The 24,486-nt window shown below is 38.8% G+C and overlaps 1 protein-coding gene across 2 annotated transcripts in view; it reads left to right on the forward strand.

Annotated features, from left to right (window-relative positions):
• The first annotated feature begins 4,465 nt into the window (after nucleotides 1–4,465).
• Nucleotides 4,466–24,486, forward strand: part of TRPC7 (transient receptor potential cation channel subfamily C member 7) — a 64,992-nt gene continuing 44,971 nt past the window's right edge. For both annotated transcript variants that reach the window (XM_040647228.2, XM_040647229.2), the window contains exons 1-2: nucleotides 4,466–5,038; nucleotides 11,380–12,157. In XM_040647228.2, coding sequence (XP_040503162.1) covers nucleotides 5,037–5,038; nucleotides 11,380–12,157 — 780 coding nt within the window. In that variant the 5' untranslated portion in view covers nucleotides 4,466–5,036. The remainder of the gene's footprint in view (nucleotides 5,039–11,379; nucleotides 12,158–24,486) is intronic.

Consider the following 24,486-nt stretch of genomic DNA (forward strand, 5'->3'; position numbering starts at 1 on the left):
TGCAGGAAGCGTTGCATGAAATCTGATTTGAAAAGACAGAGGAGGGAAAGAATTCAGGAGGGAAATGGGAAGTGTTCAAGGCTGAATTAATACATGCTCAAATGTAAGAGTGGCCATCTGGCAATTCACCCTTAACCTGTACCATGAGGAGAAAGGAAACAATGGGAAGGAAGAAAACTTGAGCAGAAAAAAACCAACCACTTAAAAATACAAATACTGCAAGTTAAGAAGGCTTTAGAAGCTTTGGTAATGCTTGGGAAGAAACAGTGAAAGGGTAGGTGATCTGAAAGGCAAGGTGTAGGTTGTACAGGGTAAGGATTAACAAGGTGTTTGTAAGCACACGGCTTTTCACAGATCTCCCTCCAGAAATCCATAACAAAGCTTCAGCTGCTGTTGTAAGAAATGAAAATGAATGAAAAGCTGTTGTACTACAGAGTTTCCAGACCCCTGACATGATCCTGGCCTACAAAATTGACAGAAATTCCGACTGTAAAGAATTGGTGCCAGCAGCAAGGAAAGCTCTATTCATATTTGTGAGTCACATGCATGTATCTGCGTGGCTTTGAATATGTGCTCACAGTGGTACAGTGACTGTATGGGTTTCAGCAGGTGCTTAACATTAAGCACACATCCAGCTGTTGTGTTAAATGAGAGTCTAAGCAAACATAGAGAAATTTAATTTGTTTGTAACATGTCTGAAGTTGGTGGAGTTTCAGCATCACTGTTTGGTATGAAATAGCAGCAGTAAACTCAATTACCTGCTCATGAAGCAGGTAACATCTCATATAGAGAGCACTCCCTGCTGTTAAAATAATCATCAGAAAATACAGGTACAATGCTTTCTACAGCCATAATTACAAGATGCATATAGAAGTATCAGTATCTATGCTCTGACCTTGACAAAACCTGCTCATAACTTTTGAAACAAAGTAAGTCTGTAATATTAAGAAGGGCACAGGTTATGTTTTTCGATAGCTTTTGAACCTGTAAATCTTTTTTCTGTATTTTTAACTTTATAATGAGAATGAAGTTTTCTAAGAAATTCAATAATTTATTTGTACTCCAGAGTTTCTTGTGATTCAAATGCTAACTCTCCCATTTATTAACAGATAACTTCTTTTTTTGACATGTAAGGCTCATATACTTTTAATGGGGAAAAAATGCACCAGATTTGATTATCATACAAATTGTTCTTGAAATAAAATGAGTTAAGAGAAAAAGGCAGTTGCCAGACCAGTCCTGTTGTTGGTAGTATGTGAAATCAACCCATCTTTCACTCCCTGGCTCTTAATGATGTTAATGATCAAACTTATTTTAGGTAATAGTAAAATGCTACTAGTCTTAGTAAAGTTATCCTGGAGTAGTTAGGTCAGCAATAGAAGTATTTAGAAGATTACAGTATGACACAGAAGGGAATATAACTATCTTGAGTAGTTCACAGCTAGACAGAATGAGTAATCATAATGTATCCCAATTATGTTGTCTAATATGAGGACCCATTTAGCACTTTTTTTTCATATGCAAGGATAGTATCATATTAGATGAGACCATATAACCAATGGGGTTACTATTCATAGATACCCTTGTAAGCTGCCAGCGTCACAACCAATAGCCCTGGAAAATGGAAAATTCATGACCTCATAAAAGCAACAATAAGGTGCAAGGCAATATTTCCCTTCTGTACCTGAGTCAAAGCTAGGTACTATTTCTCAAATCATTAGAAATACATAATATACATATTTGCATTATCTTGAATTACACAAGACAGGCCTATATGCTATTATCCAGTTATAAGTAATAAGATGGTTGGTACAGATAGTACCTATCTCTTGGTAGGAGATGACTTGTACTTCTGCTTGCCCACGTCTCTCACAGGATATAAGTGCTGGCTGGATTCAGCCCTTTCCTCCTTTCCCACCTTGTGTGTTTTGGTTTCTCCAAAGCACAGTAGAATTCTACTTCATTTCTTCTGATTTTTTGGTTATCATTTCAGTCCTGGGGAACAGGATCCATGCAATAAGGGGAACAAAATTGGAGCTCTACCAAAATCTGTTTATTCTGTTAACCCTTTTGCTCCATTGCTTATATTTTAGCTGTTTCACTGAGCTGGTTAGTTTGAAATGTTGGTGCTTAATGTATGCATGCCTTTTAAACAATAATCAAATCAAGATTTTCAGTAGTCTGTGGATAAAGGGACTTCGTAATGAAAAGTGTTTATCAATGGAAGCAGAAACACTTCTGACAAATCACTGCTGAACTTCATCTGTGTCCTTGTTTTTTTTTTACTGGTTGATATAGCAGTGAAAGTATTGAAGACTGGCAATGATTATCAAAAAGCAGAGATTATGATGATGAATAATGGGAGAATTAGATACTCTGAAAATGAATCTGAAGTTTAACATCATTTTTAAATCATGATTTTTTAACTCTTTTTGTTCCATTTCAATTAAGCTTTTTCTCCCCAAATAATCTTTCTTCAGGTTTCTTTGGTAATATAGGAGAGCTGTCTAAAACACCAGGTTTAAACAAAGTAGAGCTTCACCTTCATTTTAGGGCTTTCTCATGCAATTCTCTTTCTGCAATGTATCTGTGAACAAATTAATATTTGAGAATAAAGAACACTGAGAATATGATTTAAAAAGTTTTCAAAATTATACACTTTGAGAAGACATTGAAGTTGTCATAGTTCAGAAGTTGTTGAATTGTATCCTGATTTCCTGATAGAACTACATAATTCCACACCTTACAGAATTGCTTAATTGTTTCCAGATTTTTGTTCTTGTGGAGAAATGTGTGTTTAATTGGTTGTGGAAAGATGCAACCTTTACTATGTATTTTGCTCAGTGTTAAAGGGTGAGATGAAGAAAAGAGTTTCTCAATTCTTCCAAACAAGTATCTAATTCTTAGCTCTACCAAGGTACGTGCATTTTCTGATACAACGTATGACAATGCCAAGTATTGATGACGTGTAGGATAAAACCTTGTTTCATGTAATTTTTCAGCCAGTAAGTCCTTTATCAGAAAGGTTCTCTGTAATGTCGTAAGCTGATTTCTCAGCACACTTCTCATGTGAAACTATGCTTGTAGAGGTTCTGAACCATGCAATAGGTTTCTTTTAAGATTTCTTGGTTTTGATGGCTGTGAGCTTTTACTAATTCTGATATGCTTTACCTTAATCCTACAACCATAGTTAAAATGTTTATTTTTTATCTTCTATTGAGAACAACAAACCATAGATTTCACTCAATCCCTTTTGTCTTTCATAAATAATTTTCACTCCCAATTTTTCCTTTCTCATGTGGTGATTTGACAATAATTAACTGCAATTGGGTGTACTGTCAGTATTTTATCAGCTGCAAATTTTTGGAGTGGGTAAGCTGTTGATTATTACGATTACTAAAAGGTCCTCCTGACATCTTTGAGTGCTAGATGCCTCTGAGGCTTGAGTATTTTATTTAGAAAAATGATGTGCATGAAAATATATGCAGTGAACATTTTTTAAATTGTTTATTTTATTTTATTTTATTTTATTTTATTTTATTTGCATTTGGAGCTAAAAAGATGCAGGAGAAATAATTGCTGCTGTACAGACACATGAAGCAACATGCTGATTCCACACCTGATTTCTTTTTTTCCCCTAGATATGCATGGGAGAAAGTTTATCTGTGTTTAGTCAAATTAATCACATACTCAATCTTGAAACAAATGTTTTTCAGATAACCTGAGAGTATTGTCTATGAACAATATAAATGAATAATGCTCTTTTTGTCTGATTGCTACTTCTTATTTACCCAATTAAAAATAATAATTAATAAGATGACCTTTTGCAAGTATTCTCAATCCTTGGAAAGACAATATTAATAAAAGAATATGTCATTTGAGGTTGATTTCAACATTTTAAGGGTCTATCAGTGAATTCTCTCTCTTGCTTCCCCTCCCCCCAACCCCAGATGTCTTTCCCAAAAGAATGCCATTCTCCTCTGAGCCCGGTAACATCCATGTTCTTCTCATATGTTTTCCCATCTGGACTTTTCTGACTTTCTCAGTGCATTCCAAGAAGACATGTGGTGGGGATATTTGTGTCTAAATAAATAGGATCAGATGGGCAAGGGGACTGCATTGTAAGGGGAAGGACAGAGAAGGTCATGGGCTTGGAGGGATCTGTGTGGCTGGAGTTACATGGGAGGAGGTGACAGTAACTTGGTGGGTTGTCAGGCAGAACACCTGCTCTTAGCACTCAGAATAGAGTGCAGAAGGATACACCAGGGATCTTGTGTGAAGTCTGAAGTGTTTTTTCTGATGACTCTCCTCTGTCAGCTAAGGGAGTCTATTGATTGATATTTATATATATATATTTTTGCCTGTTGATTTCATTTCTCCCTCCTCCCTCCCTTTCCCACCATCACAAACATCCACAACCCTCATCAGGCCACCCTCCGGGAGACAAGCCTTCCTAGGTAAAGCAGAAAACGATCTCAACCTGGACACGGTAGGCAGACGAGCAGAGGGGAGAGCACAGTTAGGATGAGGCAGACGTGAATCCTGCGAGAGAGAAAGCCCCCCCGCCCCGCTGGGCGGCCCGTAGGCAGCTCTGCCCTCCCCAGGAGGGCTCTTTGGCCACGCCTCCTCTGGGGCAGCCCTTGGAAGAGCTCGGGGGCACTTGCACAGCTCCGGACAAGAAGGGGGCGTGCTGAAAAACATCAAATCCACACCTACAGGAGGAGGACGGCGTGGGAAGGGAGGGAAGGAAGACGGGGAGGACAACGCAACTTACATGCCAAGCTCGCAAAAGGCTTTTCCTTAGGAAGCAAATCGCCGGCGCTCCCGGGGAGCTCTGCCCCAGCCGTGAGGAGGAGATAAGGATGAGGAGCCGCCTCGGCCGCGCCGCGCACAGCTCCCGCCCCGTCCGGCACGGCTGAGTGCCGCTTCAGCACCACGGACAGCGCCAGCAGCGCCGCCATGGGGGGCCGCGTCCGCGCAGCACCGCGCAGCGCCCCGCGCCTCTAGAGTGAAGCCGAGCCGGCCCCGACGCGCACATGTAAGCTGCTGCCCCTGCGCGGAGCGGCGAGCAGCGGGTTCTGCTTCTTCCAGAGCTGATTCTCTTTTAGTCTGGCTCCAATACCGATCTTTAGTTGTGCTCTAGGAAGTTTTGTAGGGGATGGAGATGTCTCGGTGTAGCGCAGCCTCCCACGAACCTGGGTCTGGGCTGGCATTGAGATGGGTGGGTGGCTGTAAGTGCAATCGGTTTGACTTTCTACCCTTGGAATTTGTGAAAACTGCTTGGTTTTAGTGTACCTGTAGGGGTCTGCTGTTTGCTGTTGGATATATGGTTTGGAGCCACGTTGCTGTCTTCTCTTATAGCTGGGTGATTATTTTTTTAAGGGTTTGCTTGTCTTGGAAACAGTTTGACCAACACAAAAAGAGGAAAAATGACAGGTCTTAAAATTCAACATGGTACCATATCTGTTTCAGCTCGCTGGGTCTGAGTATCAGGAGTCTTTCCGTGTATTTTCTTGTCTTGTGACAAATATTGAGTGAGCAAGTAAAAAGGATGCAGCAATTGGGAAAAACAAAATACACTCAGAACTGGGGTTTTCAGTTCTTTTCAGATGTTTTTCTTTTCTTTTTTAATAGAACTGTTTGTTGAAATCCAGCATTACACTGCCCCCTGCTTGCACAATTAGAAAGAAAATTTCATTATTGTCATCAGTAGTAAAAATTTATGAATGAGCAGGTATTCCTCTTTTGTATTCTGGGTGTCATCTCAGCTTGACTTTTGAAGTGCTTCAACAGAGAGCATGAATTAGTCCTAATTCAACAAGCTAGGTGTATTTATTCATTTACAGTAACAGATTCCCTTTATGGCAGTTCATCTGGCGGCCAAACATGTTAATGAATGAACAGCTGGAAACAACGCCAGAGTAGAGCTGATTTTGATATATCTCACAAGCATTCTGTAATAGCTTTGCAATTATCAGACATTTTCAATACTATCTATGAAGGAGCAACAAGGAATGGGGAAAATAACCCTGTAAATATGTTATAAAGCAAGAATAAATTGAATATAAGAACTAAGATGATTATTTCACAGCCTCTTCTAGCATTAAAGACTTATGTTGATGAGTTTTCTTTGGAATGGGAAAGAACATGCTGATTCTTAAATTATGGGAAGGGGAAGCAGCTAAGAAGCAATGATTTTTTTTTTCTATTTATTTTCTTTGTGTGTGTGTGTGTGTGTGAAAGATATCTAGTAAAAGTCATATTCCGTTTCCTTTTTCTCAAACCACAGGGCAGAGCTACCTGCCTTAAACCAGGGAGGAGTTCAAGGAGGATATTAGAGCTTAGGTACCAATAAGGATTCAGTATTCTCTCAGTGTTTTTGGGATACTGGCCTCAAACCTTATGCTTTATGACAAGAAGATTGTGGAAGTTAGTGTGTATAATTCATTAACATCCTTTAATGACATGTAAGACCTAGTTTGTATGCATGAATGTATCTTACCATGCCATTTCTCAGAGAGATTTCAGAAAGTGTGGATTTGCTATTTGCACCTGTATTTCCTCAAGGCCTCTTTTCAGATATTGACCTTGAAATATCATTTTCCTTTATCTATGAGCAGTGGGAATGGTGGAGGAGGGGACATTTCTTTCTACAACTGCTTTGAAGGACTATTCTGAAAATGAATAAATTTCTCCAATATTTATTGGGCATGTACCACCTTCCTCCCCCACTGCTTGAATAGAGTTAAAATATTCCATTAATTACTCTTGTATACACATGTAATTTTTCATACAGGACAAGGACCGCATTGTTAAGTGTTGTCATAGTTTTAGCTATCCTAAGACTAAATAAAAAAAGGTTCTTTAGCATTTCAAAGCATAGAAAGCTTAAGTATAATCTACTGTTAATCAAAACCAGCCATACCAAATGATATTCAGTATGCATAGTAAGTCAGCAGTATATGAAAAATGGCACTTAAAACTTTTGATTTAAAGGATAATGTCCCAATTTAAGGAAAGATTTAGAGGGTTATTTAAGGTACTGGAAAAAATGAGGATCTGAGAGAGATCTGGTAATAAACACCTATGCAGCATTTGAAACTCCAGTGTAGCCTGTTGCATATATTAAAATATTTGAAGTTTTAGTTCAGCCTGTGATTGTCCCCGGAAGTTTGAGTCAGCTTCAAAACATCCTATCGTTTTTTTTTTAACATGAAGGTATAACATCTTCTGTTTTTGCTCAGAGCGATTTAATATACTCGTTAAAATTGATTAATTTCTGTACATCTATTTGTGTCTTGTCATAAACCTTAATATCCTTAATTTTTGTTCATGTCTCTAGCATGTCTTTAAACAGTTTAGTTTTGTGTGTGTGTGTGGAAGGAATGTTCAATACAAAAAACGGTCCATTTGACGCCTAAAATCCATGACCATTTCAAAGAGGCCTCAGGGATTCTGCAGTCTTTTTGTGCCCTGATTATTTTTTAAAAACATTGGTGTAAGTAGAAATTAAAATAAAAAGTAAATTTTCCAACTGGCAGTTTCTGAGTCTCCTCAGGAACTAAAGAGTTATGCTTTAAAAATGTTTTTCAGAAACTTAAACTTCCTTTTTGCCCTGACAAATTCAATGTCTTATCAGTGCCTACCCTTGTGGTTGTTTTACTCAGTGTGGCTCATAGTAATGGTTACTTATCCTAGATTTCTGTTGAAATTTCAGGACAAAGAGAGCAGCTGAAAGAGTACAAGGAAGACCCCTGCCAGCTTCTCTCCACCAAAAGGAAATCCAAAGAATAGTCACAGTCCTTAAGTTCATAAAGTTGCTTTTCTAAATGCCCTGCTCAATTTTTAGGCTTTTAGTCAGGTAAAGGCTGACATCACCTGAGATTTCCAGAATTACTTCAAACGCAAGTACCCATTGATTTTAACACCTATTCAAGCTTAAAGTGTATCTACTCAAGTAGATACCATTCAACCTGTCCTGTGTGATTTTAAAGTTCTCTTTCAAAGTACCTTTGAAAATTTTCTCCAAGCCTGAGCTCTAGGTGGTAGTCTGGCTGCTTCACATTTGCTTTCACTATGCAGGAACCTGCTGTATGGGACCAAAGAGTTGTCAGAAGACCCTGCATGGTGTAAATAGGAGCACTGTGGAAGGGAGGGTCAAGAAGACAACCCCTTTGCTAGGATATGCTCAAAATGAAGCAGCTCAGTTTCTTCTCTCCTACACATCTGGCACTTAACCAGTTGAGGGAATTTGGTTGCCAAAGGAAGATCTTCATCTTCAACAGTGTTTTCAGTGACACCTCACTAAGAACAAGCCTCATATTATGCCATGTTCCCATGTGAGGCGTTGAGTGTCTCAGCTCCTAGTAACTTCAGTGCAAGTTACAAGGACCTACTCTAAGCCACTTTAGTTAGGATCTGGGATATTCCCAGAAGATGATTTGTTAAAATCTAAATTACTACAGAAATGGTTATTCTTCTCCACTCACCACAGGAGTCCAGACATCTTATGGCTCCCTCAGCTGTATAAAGCTGGATGTACATTGCTGCAAGCAGTACATGGGCCCATTTCTTTTTCCCAGAACACTTTATCTCCAAAACACTGCATGGACTGGCATTCTTTCCTAGAAAAATACAACATTTAATTGCCGTGCTTGATGAGCTTGATCACTAACTGTCTCAATAAAATACACAAATACAGAGACATTTCAATACAAACGCCCTTTATACAAAAATGGTAAGATAAATGCAATCAATTTACAATTGCTTTTTAGTAATTTTTTTTTAGGAAGATATTACACACACTCAGTAAATATGATTAGTCCTGAAACTGCCTGCACATGACTGAAAAGCAGAGTAGAAAAATGTGCCGAGTACAGTCATGACTTTATAGAAGGGTTGGGTTTCCAAGATGCTTTGATGATGCATAAATTACTCTTTGCACTGCCACTTCTCTATCACGATTCAGTGATCGTGTCAAAGATAATTACAACTTTCTTTTCAGAACAGGAGTTGATAGCTGAGCGTTCCTCATGAAACCATTCAAAGTTAAAAGTGTAATTTTTTATTCATCTCCTGCTCTCTATAAAGTGCAGTGGCAGAGATATTGATCTTCCGTGCTCATGCCCTATGACTAGGGGTCATAATTCATCTGAGGTGAAGCCCTCTGAATTATGGTGCTTTTTCCCCTTCCTCTAGGCAGTGGAGATTAACTCTGTGCTACAGGGACATCCCTGTTGAACATGTATTATAAGCACAAGGTTGTATATATATATATATATATATATATATATATATATTTTTTTTGAGCTTGTATTCTTTTCTGTTTCCTCTTTTTCTGATATAATTTCTGTTGCTAGAAACTGTATGAAACCGGTATAGTCTCTGAATTGAAGGAAATGAAACGAAGGTCCTTTTTTGGCATGTTATTACGTGCACAACAGACTGGTGTGAATTAGCTCTAGGCTAAATTCTAACCTCCTTTTTCAGGCAAAACTTTCAGTTGTCCATCAGTAATATTATTGTAGTTTTGTGTTTTCTTTATGAGATCATCTGTGCCTCACCTGTCAGGAGAAAAAAAACTATATATACATTTATAAATGTGTGTGTGTATGTATATGTATATATTAAAGATATAGTTGGACACTGAGCAGAATATCTAATACGTTCCTTACTGCTGGAATTGCTCCATATTTCTGGGATGCTTCCAGTACTAACTGTTAAATATAACAACAAATGTATGTTTGCCAGTTATTTTACCATATAACATTTTTAGAATGTAAAAATAAATGGTTTTTGAAGATCAGAAAAGGCCAGTGGGATTACTCTTACATGAAGCAGCTATTGCAATTATATCCTCCATTATTCTATTTTTTTCTTACTTCCCTTATTCTTTTCTTCTCATGAAGAACACATTACTGAAGGCAATGTGTCTCCTGGCTCCTTTCCCTCTTGTCACTCATGACAATACTTTCAAACTCCATTAGTAATTTTTCAGAGCAACACATGAACTTTTCATTGAGTGAAGGTCAGAACTGACTTGGAGAACAGATGGGGTGTGCAAAGATGAACCTTTGCCACCCACTGAGCGTTAACACCTGCTTATTTCTTACATCTGCCTGCTGCAGCTTACATGCTCTTGAAAATTTTACCCAAGTGATTTAGGACTTGCAATTGGATTGAGTGCAAATGGCATTTGTGAAAGTGGTTTTGTTTTTACCTTCTTAGTCATGCTTTGCATTCTTTGAAGGTGGAAATTAACTTCATGTGCTTGAAACCTAACGGAGGGACCGTGATTTTGTTGAAATGCTATTGCAGTAAAATGTAAAAAGGGCAGCAGTGAGGTGGCACTACATGCAAATTGTGAATGCTTCAAAACCATGGGGAGATTTAGGATTTCTGCCAGTTTTGTACAAGGGGGTGCCCACTTCCCCTCTGAGCCCAGTTATACACAGCATAATTTTCTTCAGAGAGAAGAAAGAGAAGTTCCAGAGAAGACAGCATAGAATAGTTTGGCTTCATCCAACCAACTCCAAGTGACGGCATTTCGGCCACATAATCAGTGGGGAAACTAATGACCCTTTCCAATCTGTTCATTCTTTTGTCTTCTGTGGGTGGTCAGATATCTGCACTGTTGTTTATCAACAGTAGCTCTCAGTAAGCTTCTTTCTGAAGAGTGATCCTTAAATGAGGAATTATACCTGTGTTTTACAGTACTGGTCTCTGGATTTGAGTACTTGTATTTAGAGTAGCTGCCAACTGTATTTCAACATGAAAATGAGACAGTCATTCATTAAAATACTATAGACCTGGAAAGAGAAAAATGGTATTATGTAGCATGGAAACAAACAGTGAATGAGAAGGTGGTTTGTTTGTACCAGCTGCAACTTAGCAGAATGTGCAGTATATTTATTCCTGTTATTATACGTTATTATGTGTTCAAAACTAGATGCATATTTTTAAGTTTATGGAATATAGTCTATTGGTCTGGTACAATAATTATTGATGTGCTAGCTTTCCTTAGCTTACCTCGAAGTAATTAAGAGAAATACTATGTTTTGGATACAGTTCCTAAACAAACAAGAAAAAATAATGTATTTGCACTGTATATTTTAAATGAAGTTCTCAAACTAGGAATGTTCTTGGTGTTCTTGCATTTCAACAGAATGTTGTACATCAGGAAAAGACTTGCCTGTTGTCCAGAAGAAAATATTCTTTATTCTATAGGTATCCTAAATTATTTTAAATGCCTGGCTCAGAACATACAAAGCCAGCAAGATTAGATCATAACAACGCATTTCCAACTTTGCTTCAAGTTACGTGGAGCTACGAATCTTCAAGAGCATAACTTATGTTCCTTTGTGCTGTTTCTTTTTCCAGGTTGAGAAACAGCAATTATAAAAACATGCATCGAAGGCACACAACCCTTCGGGAGAAGGGCCGCAGGCAGGCCATCCGGGGCCCAGCCTACATGTTCAATGAGAAAGGCACCAGCCTGACTGCAGAGGAGGAACGCTTTCTTGATTCTGCAGAATATGGCAACATTCCTGTTGTGCGAAAAATGCTGGAGGAGTCCAAAACCTTGAACTTTAATTGTGTTGACTATATGGGACAAAATGCTCTACAGTTAGCTGTAGGGAATGAGCATTTGGAAGTGACGGAACTCCTCCTCAAAAAGGAGAATCTAGCTCGAGTTGGGGATGCACTTTTGTTAGCCATCAGTAAAGGATACGTGCGCATAGTGGAAGCAATATTGAACCATCCCGCCTTTGCACAAGGGCAGCGTCTCACACTCAGTCCCCTTGAGCAGGAACTGAGAGATGACGACTTTTACGCCTACGATGAAGATGGAACTAGGTTTTCACATGACATTACCCCTATCATACTTGCTGCCCACTGCCAGGAGTATGAAATTGTTCACATCTTACTTCTAAAAGGTGCACGGATTGAAAGGCCACATGACTATTTTTGCAAGTGCAACGAATGTATTGAGAAGCAGAGGAAAGACTCCTTTAGTCACTCTCGATCGAGAATGAATGCCTACAAAGGATTAGCGAGTGCCGCTTACTTGTCTCTTTCCAGCGAAGACCCCGTCCTTACTGCTTTAGAATTAAGCAATGAATTGGCCAGACTAGCCAACATTGAAACTGAATTTAAGGTAACTTACTTCCATGGCATTTTTCATGGGTCAAATGTGTTCACTACACTGTATATTTCACATGTTTGATCAAGTCTTGGCTTGTGCTCTTGGGGGGAGGAAACAGAAAGTATAGAATTTGCAACACATAGATCCAGATCACTACGCATTCTGCAGATAATAAGTATTTGGAACTGAATATTGCATATTGTATCAGTACTGTCCTTACTGGGAATTTTTATATTGTACTCTATGATTGCTTAGAATCTTTAGTTTGAAGCAGGAATAAAACTTAAATTATTTTATTCCAAAAATGAAGACTCAGTTCCTGTAAGAAAGGTAAGTCTTTTTAACTGGGCAATGTATTTTTAGAGGCAGAGCTCTAGAATCAGTAACTGACTGAGAATCCAGAACATCTAGTTCTGTTCCAATGATAAAAGGTATAAATTAAGCACTTTGGGTTTTCTTCAAGGTAATTAAAATTGCATTTCATCTTAATGGTTGAGTACTGCATCTCTGTATGATGAATTTCATTAAAAAGGAGGGGAGAAATTATAAATAAATTGTTATGAAGTCAATTATCATGCCAAACAACAGTGGAACTTGCAGAACTCTCTGACAAGTTATTCAATATTTGCATTATCATAATGAGTTTGTAAATGTCCAATGTCATTTGCATTATTTCTCTAAGTCATTTACATCGCATAAATAGCATTGTCTCCCTTTATAAAATAAATTAGTCATGAGAAAACTCATTTTCAGTGGTTCAGTCATCAACTTTAAGCTGTTTTCTGACTTGTAACTATTGTGCAGCTACAATCACGATCAATGACACTGGGGTAATAAAGCATATATTGTGAGTAAACTGGGGTAGAATGCCAGCCAGAAATCCATTATTTTTAATTTAGAAAACTATTCAAGTGTTAAAGCATCTATGTCATGACTTACAGCTATATGATTGCTAATCTAAAACTGACAAGAAGCATGCTCTCAAGCTGTTACCTCTGAAACAGTGTAGTAAGTCTATAACAAGGGCAAAAATACCAAGACCATGGACCTTTTAGGCAATAAAATAGGGCAAAAATCTTACAAAGTCTTTTTTTTTCCCCCTTACAAATCAGAATTGGAAGAACACAACAGTTTAAAAGAGAGGTTTTCTTGTCAGTCCTGGAAGCCTCATTGAGTTTTCTGAGACAACTGCTTAAGTGAGGGTTACTTTGGTGTGAAACCATGTGGGTTCACCCAAAGAGTTAACAACATTAATATCTCTTTAACGTTCCATCTCCTTCTCAGTAGAGGACTATCTCCTTGTGCGGAGCATGAGCAGTCTCAGCATTGCATCCCTGTCAGCTCTGATAAGAGTCTTGCTGAAGAAATGCAAATCTACCAGAATCCCTCCTTTTGTTCGTAGAGCTGCCAGCATGGTCTAGACTGGCATTGGCAGATACATGAATCCTCCAGGAGCAAACGAGATGGAATGCTGAATAGTCTCATGATGGTTAGCATCCATCTCCCCAGGCTGACAAGTGGATGTGAATAAATCAAGACAGGAAAATCACTAGAAAACGTTTACCAGTTTATTGTATTTTCAGGAATGTTTTCCAATTTTGCTGCCCAGTGAGAAGGTTCTGTGCAAAACACACCTATGTATATTAATGAGGTACCTCTGAAGTTAAACTGACCCAGTAGCTTACTTCACATTTTTAATATTCCTTTAATATATTGCCATTTCTAGAAATAAAGAATATCTCAAGATTATGATGTACTTTGCTGTAGATAAAAATAAAATTTATGTATGTATTCAGAAATGTTTATTCTTATTAACATAATCAATGTGGCACAGAATACAGCAGAGGCTTTTTCCACAGAACATGACATTTTGAGAATTTATTTCTAGAAAAGAATGCATTTGCTGGAGATGTATTTAAGAAGTCCATAAATTATGAAAAATGTATGAAATCAGACAAGCTTCAGAGGTCTTCTCTTGTGTGCATCTTAACATAATACTTTCCACAACTTCATGCTTTTTATTGCTGAAGTTGTGTAGTTACCATCAGTGCTCCACAACTGTATAGAACTAACACATGGAATTATTTTGAATTAGGTAATTATGCATAGACTTAACAATACAGTTTTCAAGAGGAACAAAAAGTCCTTGAAACTGAAGGACACAAGTAAGATTTTAATAATGTAGGTGAAGAAATAGTAATTAAGTGTTAGATAACCTACCTCTGAAGAAACTCTTAGCATGAGATAATTAAAATATAAAAGCAGTGCCTCTCACCTGCTGTTTGCTGCCCTCAGTTTCTAATGCACCATTCATAGAAGTGTTATTGAGGTTAAAATGGAAGCCTGGACACACACTAGATCTCACTGATGACCTTTGGCAACAGTTCTGGTGACTGATCAATATGTCTTTAATATTGAGTAGATGTTCTAGTTATCAATCTGGGTGGATATACTGCCCTATTGAATTCCTTTCTTGATGTGTTGATTTGGGCTCAGAAGGAAGATCAAGGCAGTCATTTACAATGCAACTTCCCCCATGCTGAAAGGAGCAGTAACAGTGGAGACTCAGAACTGGAAGAAAGGTGGAAACTGACAGAGTCGATCAGTGCCAATGGTTTTATTGGAGTAGATCGACTATTGGGTTAAATCAGTGCTTTTTCAGTCAAGCTGAGATAAAACTGCAGAAGATGAGGATCTGTCCAGCCATCTAGAATAAATGCATACTTTGAATAAGCCATTATTTCAAGCAAATGTCACTTTTGCAAGGCTTACTTATAAGGGAGAAAAGAAGTAAAATGTGAAATAATGTTATGTTTATATAGAAATGATATAATTTTTTTACCTTAAAGTCTCTAAAGTCAAAGTCCTCCAAAAAAAAAAACCCAAAAAACAACAAAAAAAGCTTTCTTATAAACATGAGAAAACAAATTGCTTTCAGAGACATAGTCCGTGAGCCTAAGAATATGTAACTCAATCAGAAAATCGTCCTCTCCCAAAATAAGATTAAAACTTATTGTACTGGTTGTTTCTGCTGAGAATAATAGCAATTTGAGTGCATTAAGTGACCTGGCAGTTAGCCTAAAAAATGAAGCAGTCAGGAAAGTCATCCAATGAAATTTCAGAATACCTCCCAGCATTTGTATATGTTGCATATATCTCATATTGTGCTAAGATATTTTACAGCTTCTAAGTAGAGCTGAGCGTTAAACACAGCTGGCTATAAAAGGAGGTGTTAAGCATCTGAAGCTACAGGGCAAGGCTGTGCTTTTACTCAAACTGAAAGACCTATGTGCACTCCCATTTCTTTCAAAGTTGGCAGACCTTGAGCATGAGTCATAAAGCAAATAATCCTTCTGTCTTCGATCAGTGAATTCTGTTTGTTTTGCTCATGCAAGTAAGCTTCCAGTGTGAATAACATAGGCAGGATTTGTCCACACAAATAAGTCATTGCCTGTGAATCCAACTGGTAAACGCTGCTCTCCTCTTCAGCCCAGGGAAATCAATCTTCCTCATGTCACCTTGGTTTGAAGCTGGATGCAGATGTCTTCACAGATATTGGCTCTTCACAGCCAGGTGACTCTTCTAAGACTGAGATATTAACAGCAGAGTCAATAGAATCATTTTCATGTGTCCACTGATCTCCTTTTGGAGATAATCTTTCTAGCAAACAGTCTGCAGAAACGTTTGCACCTTGCAACTTAACAGCAGCATCAGGTTTAATACAACACTTCACATCCTGCAAACTGAGAAAGACAGTAGCTCTGCTTGCTCTTTTTTTAAAGCTGTGATGGAGCACTCCTGTTTCTGGTGAGATCCCAACCCACACCCAGGTCTGTTTTGCAGCTTGGCATGCTCCAAAATGCATGACATGCTTTGAGATGAGGAAATGTCCGAGTGGTGAAGACAATCAGCCAATTCATTCAATTTGGCAATCCAGACAAATTAAATTACAGAATCACAAAGTAGGCTGTGAAAAGACCTCATGAATTGTATGTGGTAAATAAGTTCTCAGCTCCTGTTGACTAAAATATTACTGAAGGTGTGATCAAAACCACCACCTGAAAGACATATGGTGTGTTCTCCTTGTTTATCAATCCTACCAACACTCTCTGTTCATTTACTATAGCACGTTTTGTTTCTAACTGCTGTATCTCCTGCTGATGCTCTTTGATCGACTGTAGTGCTTTCTCTAAAAGATGTCAGGATCCAAAAGTGACCTTATCCTGTCTGTGTTTGTTTGTGGCATGTCCGGGCTCAGCTGGTTGATGGGCTGTGCCTGGCTGCTGCCCTATTTATGGGGAGCAATGTCTTGTGTGGCAGTAAGTCAAGTGTGTAGCTGCCTACAGAGATATGCCTGCTAGGAACTGCTTGTCATTTCAGTGGGGCTGCAGTAATGTGAGACAGCTGAGACTCAAAGTCCTGAACCCTCAGGGAACCAAAAAGAATGGCAAAACATCCCAGGAGACTTAATGGCATGTATCAGTTAGGGATGATCTGGCATTCCTGCAATGAAAATTTTGCTCCTGTAAGTCAGTACCACTTTTTTTCTGCCTAGATCATTATTAGAATGTGCTTGACCTAAACACTGTAAGAAAAATAACCTTGTAAAATTCCTATGTATTTCTTCCTTTATCTCTGCAAATGTGGAATTTGGACCAGACCCTACGCTGAGGATGTCACAGTACTGCTGCTGCAAGATAATATGCACTGGTGTATCTGATTATATCTTGCTGAGAAGCTGCAGTTCTGTCCAAACAGAAGAACCTCTTTGGCATCTTTGCTCTCAGGATAGCCTGGAGGCATTCCCTAAGTCTCATCTCCCATGAAAACAAAGACACTGTTGTGGGAATCTTCCTAATTAACTTCATGAACACTCTTATAAATCAATCACTTTTTTTCTGCTCTGACCAACTCTTCCATGAGTGATCCTTTTATCCCTCCATAATCCCTTGCTTCGATATTCTCTCTGGCATGCATCTTCCTTCTGACACCTTTTATTAGTGATATTTGTTATTTCAGCAAGGTGCTTACAGATGCCTTAGTGTTTTTATCTGGTCTTCCCATTTTTTGTTTAATTTTCCAGCTTTTTTGTTCTTTTTTTCTTTTCTTTCATCCAGAAGGGATTTGTTCTTTTAAAAAAGACAAATTTTCACATATGCAGCCTTGTTATCTGTGCTGTCTCACTTTGCTGAGTTTTAGGAAGAGAACACAGAGAGAACTTTTAAAGTCTCCATTACAGGGAATATACTCACTTCCTTTTACTGCTGCTTTTATTTTCTCCTTCTCAAATACCATTAGTCTTACCCAGTTCCTATTTTGAAAATCAAGCACCACCATCATAAGATCTTTTCAGTTCACCTATTTCCAAATGATGCCTTTTTTGCACCACGTCTGTGCACAGCTGTGAAGGAGCTGCTGTTTCTCCTCCTCTGAGTTCTCTGACAACTGCTCCAAAAAGCACTGCCTGGGAGTGAAAACCACCTCTCACCTTTCCTCTGCTGTCTCCTGTGTCTCATTGCTAAATTCCCAATTCAGAGAGCAGGCCAGAAGTTCATTCAGCTTTATCTCAAATTAATGCTTGATGACTCTGCCCTTTGATGTGGTTGGGCCAGAACATCCCTTTCTGATGCTTCTTACTCTGTAATCTGGGTTCTAATTAGCTCGTCTTCTGTTTCTCCTATTGGCTCTATGTTACATCAATCTCTTTGGCTGCTCTAAGGGAAATCCTTGCTGCCTTTCAGGCCATTTTGGTACGCAGTGTCAAAAGGATGAACTCAAGTTGTGAATCTTTTAGCCAAATAAGTATAACCCCAGCAAAAGAAGATAAAAACCATACAATGCTAAATGCATCTGTACCTTCAATGCACAAGGCAAAAGAGTTGTCCACTTCTGTAGATGTGATGAAAGCTGCTATTTCTAAAGGTACAATAGTAAATTATAACCCTTTTTGTTTTGGATTGGGGGGTGGATATGAACATTTCCAGGTCAGTCTTTAGTGAGAACATTATTTGTTCTTTGAGATGGGGTCAAGGATGCGGTCTGGTATTTTTTAACTGAGGAAAAGAACTGTCTTCCTTTTCCTTTTCACTCTTACCTAAAAACCATTTATCCATACTGCCTTGAAAACATGCACTTAAAATATACGGTTCTTTTTAAAAATTCTCTCCAGTTTGCAAATGCATAAGCAGGTACAACCAATTACCCAGCTCACGATACAGGAAGGAATCAAGCAGGAAAACAAGCTCCTATTATTAAAATTTTAATTTACTGGATGAAATTAAATATTAAAATAAGAGAGCAAATAAGGAGCGACGGTGGAAATAGCCTGGGAGAAGGAAAACACATTTAAGCCTCATAGTGAAATTTGTGTTTTGCTCACAGAGTGGGACTCTGCACGTGAGGAACTCATTCTCTGTGCTGTTCTTTTTCAACAACAAATCCATAACTATTAGATAGTACATTGGATTTTTCTTGAGAGCTAAGCTGATTAGCCACATTTTGCATTGGTTTGTAGCAGGAACTATTGAAAATATATAAATGTATATAGAGAATCCTTCTGACCAAAGAAAAGTCTCTTCTATGGTTCCATTTATATTTTTATAAATTAAGAAGTATGCTCTGTGTGTGGGGAGCTGTTCTTGTGAGTGATTTCTCTATGCCTGTTCTGTGATTAAATCATTTTCTTCCTGGCACATTGCCCAAGCAAAATGGTTTTAAAACATTGTATGAGAAGAAAATCTCCAAAGCTTTTCAGAATGGGTTTGGCCAATGCCAAAGCTGTGATGCCTGGAGCCATCTTCAAAGATATATCTGTATGTGTGAACGTGAAGGTATGTTAGCATCTGTCTATGTCTATTCACTGTAAAGCAGAGTAGTAGATGCTATGATTCATAGTGAAGGGTATAACTCAGCCATCTACAACCCTCATCTGCACCTGGAAAAAGTAAGACCATTATTCATGAAAGCTGTAACTCCAGTGACAGCACAACTCACTGTGCAACTGCAGAAAATTGGATCCTGGCACTGCTTACGAGGTCATTTAGCCTACTTTTTTGGTGATTGAGTGACATTACTGCTAAATCTGCCGGCTGATGTTCGTGAAAAAGAAAGAGGAATCTTTAAAAGTCAACGGAATGCTTTCAGCAGGGAAATGTTCTGATGGCTGTCCCAGAGGAAGAAGCCCTTCAGTATATTGGAGGAGAGGATGGGAAAAAAGATTCAACGGGTCTAATCAGAGATGTGGTAGTGTAAGAAACCTGAATATTTTCATTTTGTCCCCTTCAAAAAAAAAACCTGTCTGGGGGAAATATCTAGTCCTGTGTTAATTTTACTGAGCCATTATTTTCAGGAAATATATTTGAATGCAAAATACCTTATGTAGTGTAATTTTGTGTGTTTTAATATATTATTTTGGTCAGTAGAATTCATGCTCTGCCACAAACTTTACCAATGGCCCAGACTATGCCACAGCAATGTATCTTTGCCTCTCCAGTCCTGGCTGCTGAGAGATTCTCATTTGTGCCTCAGCTGTGTCCCTGCTGCCTCCATAGAGGAGCAGCTCATGTTGTCTGCTGGCTTTGCTGCCAGCTGCCAGTAGCACTGTGATAAATAGGGGGAATAATTTGGCCGGTTGCCTGAGTTTAGTTAACAGTGACAGAGTGCTTTCCTTTCTTACCCACTGAGCGTGTAAGGCAAAATGAGTCTTGGTGTTCCAACTCGGTGCATCTACACGTGGAAATGCCAGCAGTGCTCCTGCCACCTGTAGTGGCTGCTGCTAAAGGAGAGGAGAGATGTGTTGGTCCTTCCCGTGCCAGCCTCTGGATCCTCCTGCAACAAGTACAGAGTTGGTGTGACTTTGAGTGTGCCCTTACTAGCAATCATTTTAGAGAGTGCATTTTTTTTTTCTTTTTGGAACAGTTATAGGTCTAAAATAACACAGTAATACAATTACCCTCTCTCCTCCCCTCAGCACTAAATGCTACCAAGAGGGAACACTCCAGAGCACCAAAGATGAAGACATTTTTCAGAAAGACGAAATCAAATTATTAGTGAGGCAAACAGATGGAAAACGATGCTATCACGATTGCACTATCAGAGTAACACAATATTGGTAAGCTTTGTGTTTAATTAGAAATATGAAATGCCCAAGCTTTCAGCTAATATCAGCATCAGTTTTTAGGGAATAGTTAGGAGCCAAGCAATTTGTTATGAGCAAGATAACTGGTTTCCAAAGACTGCTGCTTATTATTCACGTTGGGCAAGGATATCTACTGCAACTACAAATGAGCATAATTAGGACTATAGCTCTGAATGGAATAATAATGTTAGATCAGCAGATGGGAGAATAAAGTCAGGTACATTTATCCAAGGCACTGTAGGAAATTCATATCATATTAATGAATGTAAACGAAGTAATGCATTCTGAGGATTTCAAGTCCAATATCAAAGTGGATGCAGATGGGAAGTGATTTAGTTTATCACTCATTGTGTTTGTAATTGTTGTTATTGTAGATAATTATAATGAACCCATCCCCACTGCATCTAAGCAGACTATCCACTAGATTGTGGATAAACAGGAATGATATACAAATAATTTTACATTAGCACAAACTGGCAATAGGTACTTCAGTGTCTATTGTTTTTGGCATTTACCTGATCAAAAATGCCAATTGCCTGGAATATAATTTGTTGCAGAGAATTTCACACCAGTGTAGCGTGAAAATTACTCATTGCCAAGTGTGTCATTTCATGAGAATTAGCAGAGTATTATCTTGAAACATGTACTTTGTATTTTATAAAGAGAAGCTGTTGATGACAGGACACGGGGAAGCAGACCCTTTCCTTTGCTAATGCTAGTATTACGTGCACTTTGAATGCCAAAGCATTTGCTTAATACCTCTGTACAGCCTGTCCTGTTTATGTGACATCCAGGGACTCTATAGTTTATCTTTTGGAAACAGGTGTTTCAGCATAAGCATTCAAATGAGTCTGAGAAAATCTGCAGGAAGGTAAAAAACCACCTTTTAATTAGTTGAGCAATTAAAAGCATGTGGCTTACTTGTGATGTGTGTTTGAAAACCAGCTGAGGTTATATGAAAGAGAAAGATATCAAGCATTAAAATGCCATATTATGCTGAAAAGCTTCTATGCCAGCCTTGAGATTTTAAATACTCTGATTTAAAAAAAAATATTGCCAACCAACATCATTTCTGCTCTAAGTGCATTTGAATATCTTCAGAGAGATGGAATAAGACTTTTGTTCTCCACTGAATAACACTGATTTTTTCTGTGCTCACATGCACTATAGAGGTGCCCAATGACAGTGCTTGTCAGAAAGGGGGTGACATTGTGGGAAAGGAGTGCAGGAGTTGGAGGTGTTCTTCAGGCAACTTCTTTGATACCTATTCAAAATGGTAATGCCCCATTCAGGGTGAAAACTTCCAGTAAGTCAGGAGATGCATGAATTTCAGTGTTCATATGTACATGAAACTTATTGTAAGTTTGAACTAGAAAAAGATTCAAAGTATTTTAAAAAATTGCAGAGGGGACTGATTTTAAAATCTTTTAATCTAGGAAACCTGAAGTTTTGGCTAATGACTGGGAATGGCCTTCAGCCTCAAAATATGGCTTTTTCCTAAGATTATGTGAATAGATTCTTGTAGTCACTTCCCCACATAAGACATTTTGCCATGATAAATGGTAAAAAATAAGTTTTAAAGACTGCATAATTAAAGAAAATATAAAAATGAAATGTTTTGCACGTTCCAATGTTTTATTGGTGGAAAGAACACGCAGAACTGATCTGTTGTTTTTTATCCTACAGAAGCTATGTTTATCACTACAACAGTTTCCCAGAATTAATTGCTGGTAGACACATAACAGACAGAGAGGAAAAACAGCAGAAATAAGATGGGAACATTTCTTCTGCTTTTGACTGTACCCACTCAAGGCTTCTTGGAATTTTCAGTGATAAACCAATTTATTGGATCTTTTTCTCGTGTTTATCACTTTAAATAATAAGCTTTACTCTGCATTCAGTATTATGAACTGATAATGGATATAAATTATAGTGCACAACGAGGTTTTTACCGAGGGGAAGAAAAAAAAGAAAAAAGAAACAGCCTTCTGCTCGACATAATAAATGTTAGATTACATCTGCTCTCCCATTAATGATATACTACTGCAGAGGGTTACTCATACCACCAGACCTGTGAAAATAGGAGAAAAGCAGAGTTATAAATTTTAAGAGATTTCCCATTTCCATGGTGGAAACCCTTAACACCACCTCAGCTAACTTCTTTAACCTGTTGGTGTATCTGCTGGGAAGCAACTCCAAGGTGAACTGCAGAGTCTGTGGGTTGGTTTCATACAGCCGCACCCCCTCACTGAAGAGAAATGTTGCCTCAAAGATCAGCCCCTGCAGTGCACAGGAAGAGATGACTTGAAGCCAGAAAGCCTGGCCTAGAGAGGAGAAAAGAGGTACAGAAAAGTCATTCCTACAATAAATCATTCAGTGCAGCTGCCATTGAAATTCCTGCAGTGATGCAAGGGATGATATTTTCATGGCTGATTGGAAGCCACACAATTTTTCGTCCTCACTCAAAGTATACTGTTCTTTTCTGGACTTCTTTGGGCAAAACTGAGTGAGCACAGCACTGTCTGCTTTGCCCTTGGGCTCTTTTGTAGCACACATCCCTTCTTGCCTCCTGACACTCCCTTACAAGACTTAACAGCACCCTTAGCCTCAAGGCATGGCCTGTCTGCAGCTCCCCATGGCAGCCCAGTACTGCAGGAAGCAGGCAGGTTCCATGCTTATCTCTGTTCCTTTTAGAAAGGACCGAACTGTTTGGAAAACAACACAGAAACATTTTTGAAATGTCAAACTTATATCTGAACAGCTTGTTTATTATATTATGCTCTTCGGGGGTGAAGAAGTCAAGGTCTAGTTCATTGCAAAATGAACAAGTGGCATCTGTTGCTACCTCCAGACACCCTTAACAACAAATACCTGAGGAGTGAAATGCTTTAAATGAGCACTTAGCCTCATTTTCAGAGATATGCCCACTGGATATGACACAAAGCTCCTAAAAAATTGCTGACGTGCTGCCATTTAGAAAGCACAAGAGCATAAACCAACTAGATGTTGTGCTGTCTGGAAAACTAACTGTAGAGACTTGGCACCATCTATGCATACAGGCATTTAGCCTGGGAAGAATAGAAACGCACTCAGCTGTAGGCAAAGATACCAGCACTTATGTGCACAGTCAGCGGAGCTCTGGGGAATGGGTTCGGTGCCCCTGAGATGTGACTGTGGTGATAGGAGCAGTGTTAGGGCCCTTCTTAGCATCTCCTCTTGTTTCCTTCCCTCCCACAGACCTTGTGCTTTTTCCTTCAGAAGCATATGGCTGGTCACAGGCTGTGTAAATACCCAGAAGGAAGTAGGTCCAACAGCTTCTTAGCTGGCTTTTGCGTTTTTCATGTGAAATCTAATTAGTAAATATTTCTAAGCACTTGACATGATTGTTATTTAAAAAGTGTGATTCAAATCTAGCGTGTAATATTATTGGCTTCCCCCCTCCTTTCTCTTGCCTTTGTTTTCTTTCTACGTGCATTGTTATCTGGGGGAATTTTCTGCTGGTTTTTACAGATTTACTTCTGCATTTTATTCTCTTTCTGCTGCTCCTCAAAATGATAATCCAAGCAATGCAATATTTCTCTCCATGATATATGTGTACGTGTGACGTAAACTACATAAAGAGAGCCAAGAACTTCAAGGAGATGCTGAGAGCACAGCACATTTAAAGCTAGGCAGAAACACCAGATTTACTGCCAAATACACACACAGCTCCTGCACTGCTCACAAATGAGAGGTGGGATATAGCAGGTGTGTGCCATGCAGTTAATCTGTGGTTGCACTGGAAACACACAGATGTTTTCTGGTCTCATGATAGACCCAGTCATTAATGGGGGATGTGCATGGCCAAGAGTTCCAGAAGTCTTGGACTTGTGTGGAAACCCTTGCATTGCAGTGGGACAGGTTTATGGGGTAGATAATATTTGAAGGACAGAGCTTTAAATATAATAATATGATAATATGATACTGTAGCAGAAATGCAAGTCATTGCTTGAAGCAGTGATGGAACACCTGGTGAAAAGGCAGGGCCAACCCAGGGGAGCTCAGGTGTATGCAATGCAGCTGAGTGCCCAGAAGGGGTGGAGCCAGGATCCACCCCTTCCCAGACCTCATTTAAAGGTTGGCAGTGGAGGCAAGGGCCTCTCCTTGGATGTTCCTGTATGCCTCGGGTCTTCTGAAGGTAAGCAGCTTCTTTCCTTTATTTCTG

Source organism: Gallus gallus, chromosome 13 (genome assembly GCF_016699485.2).
Source record: "Gallus gallus isolate bGalGal1 chromosome 13, bGalGal1.mat.broiler.GRCg7b, whole genome shotgun sequence".
Taxonomy (NCBI): Eukaryota; Metazoa; Chordata; class Aves; order Galliformes; family Phasianidae; genus Gallus; species Gallus gallus.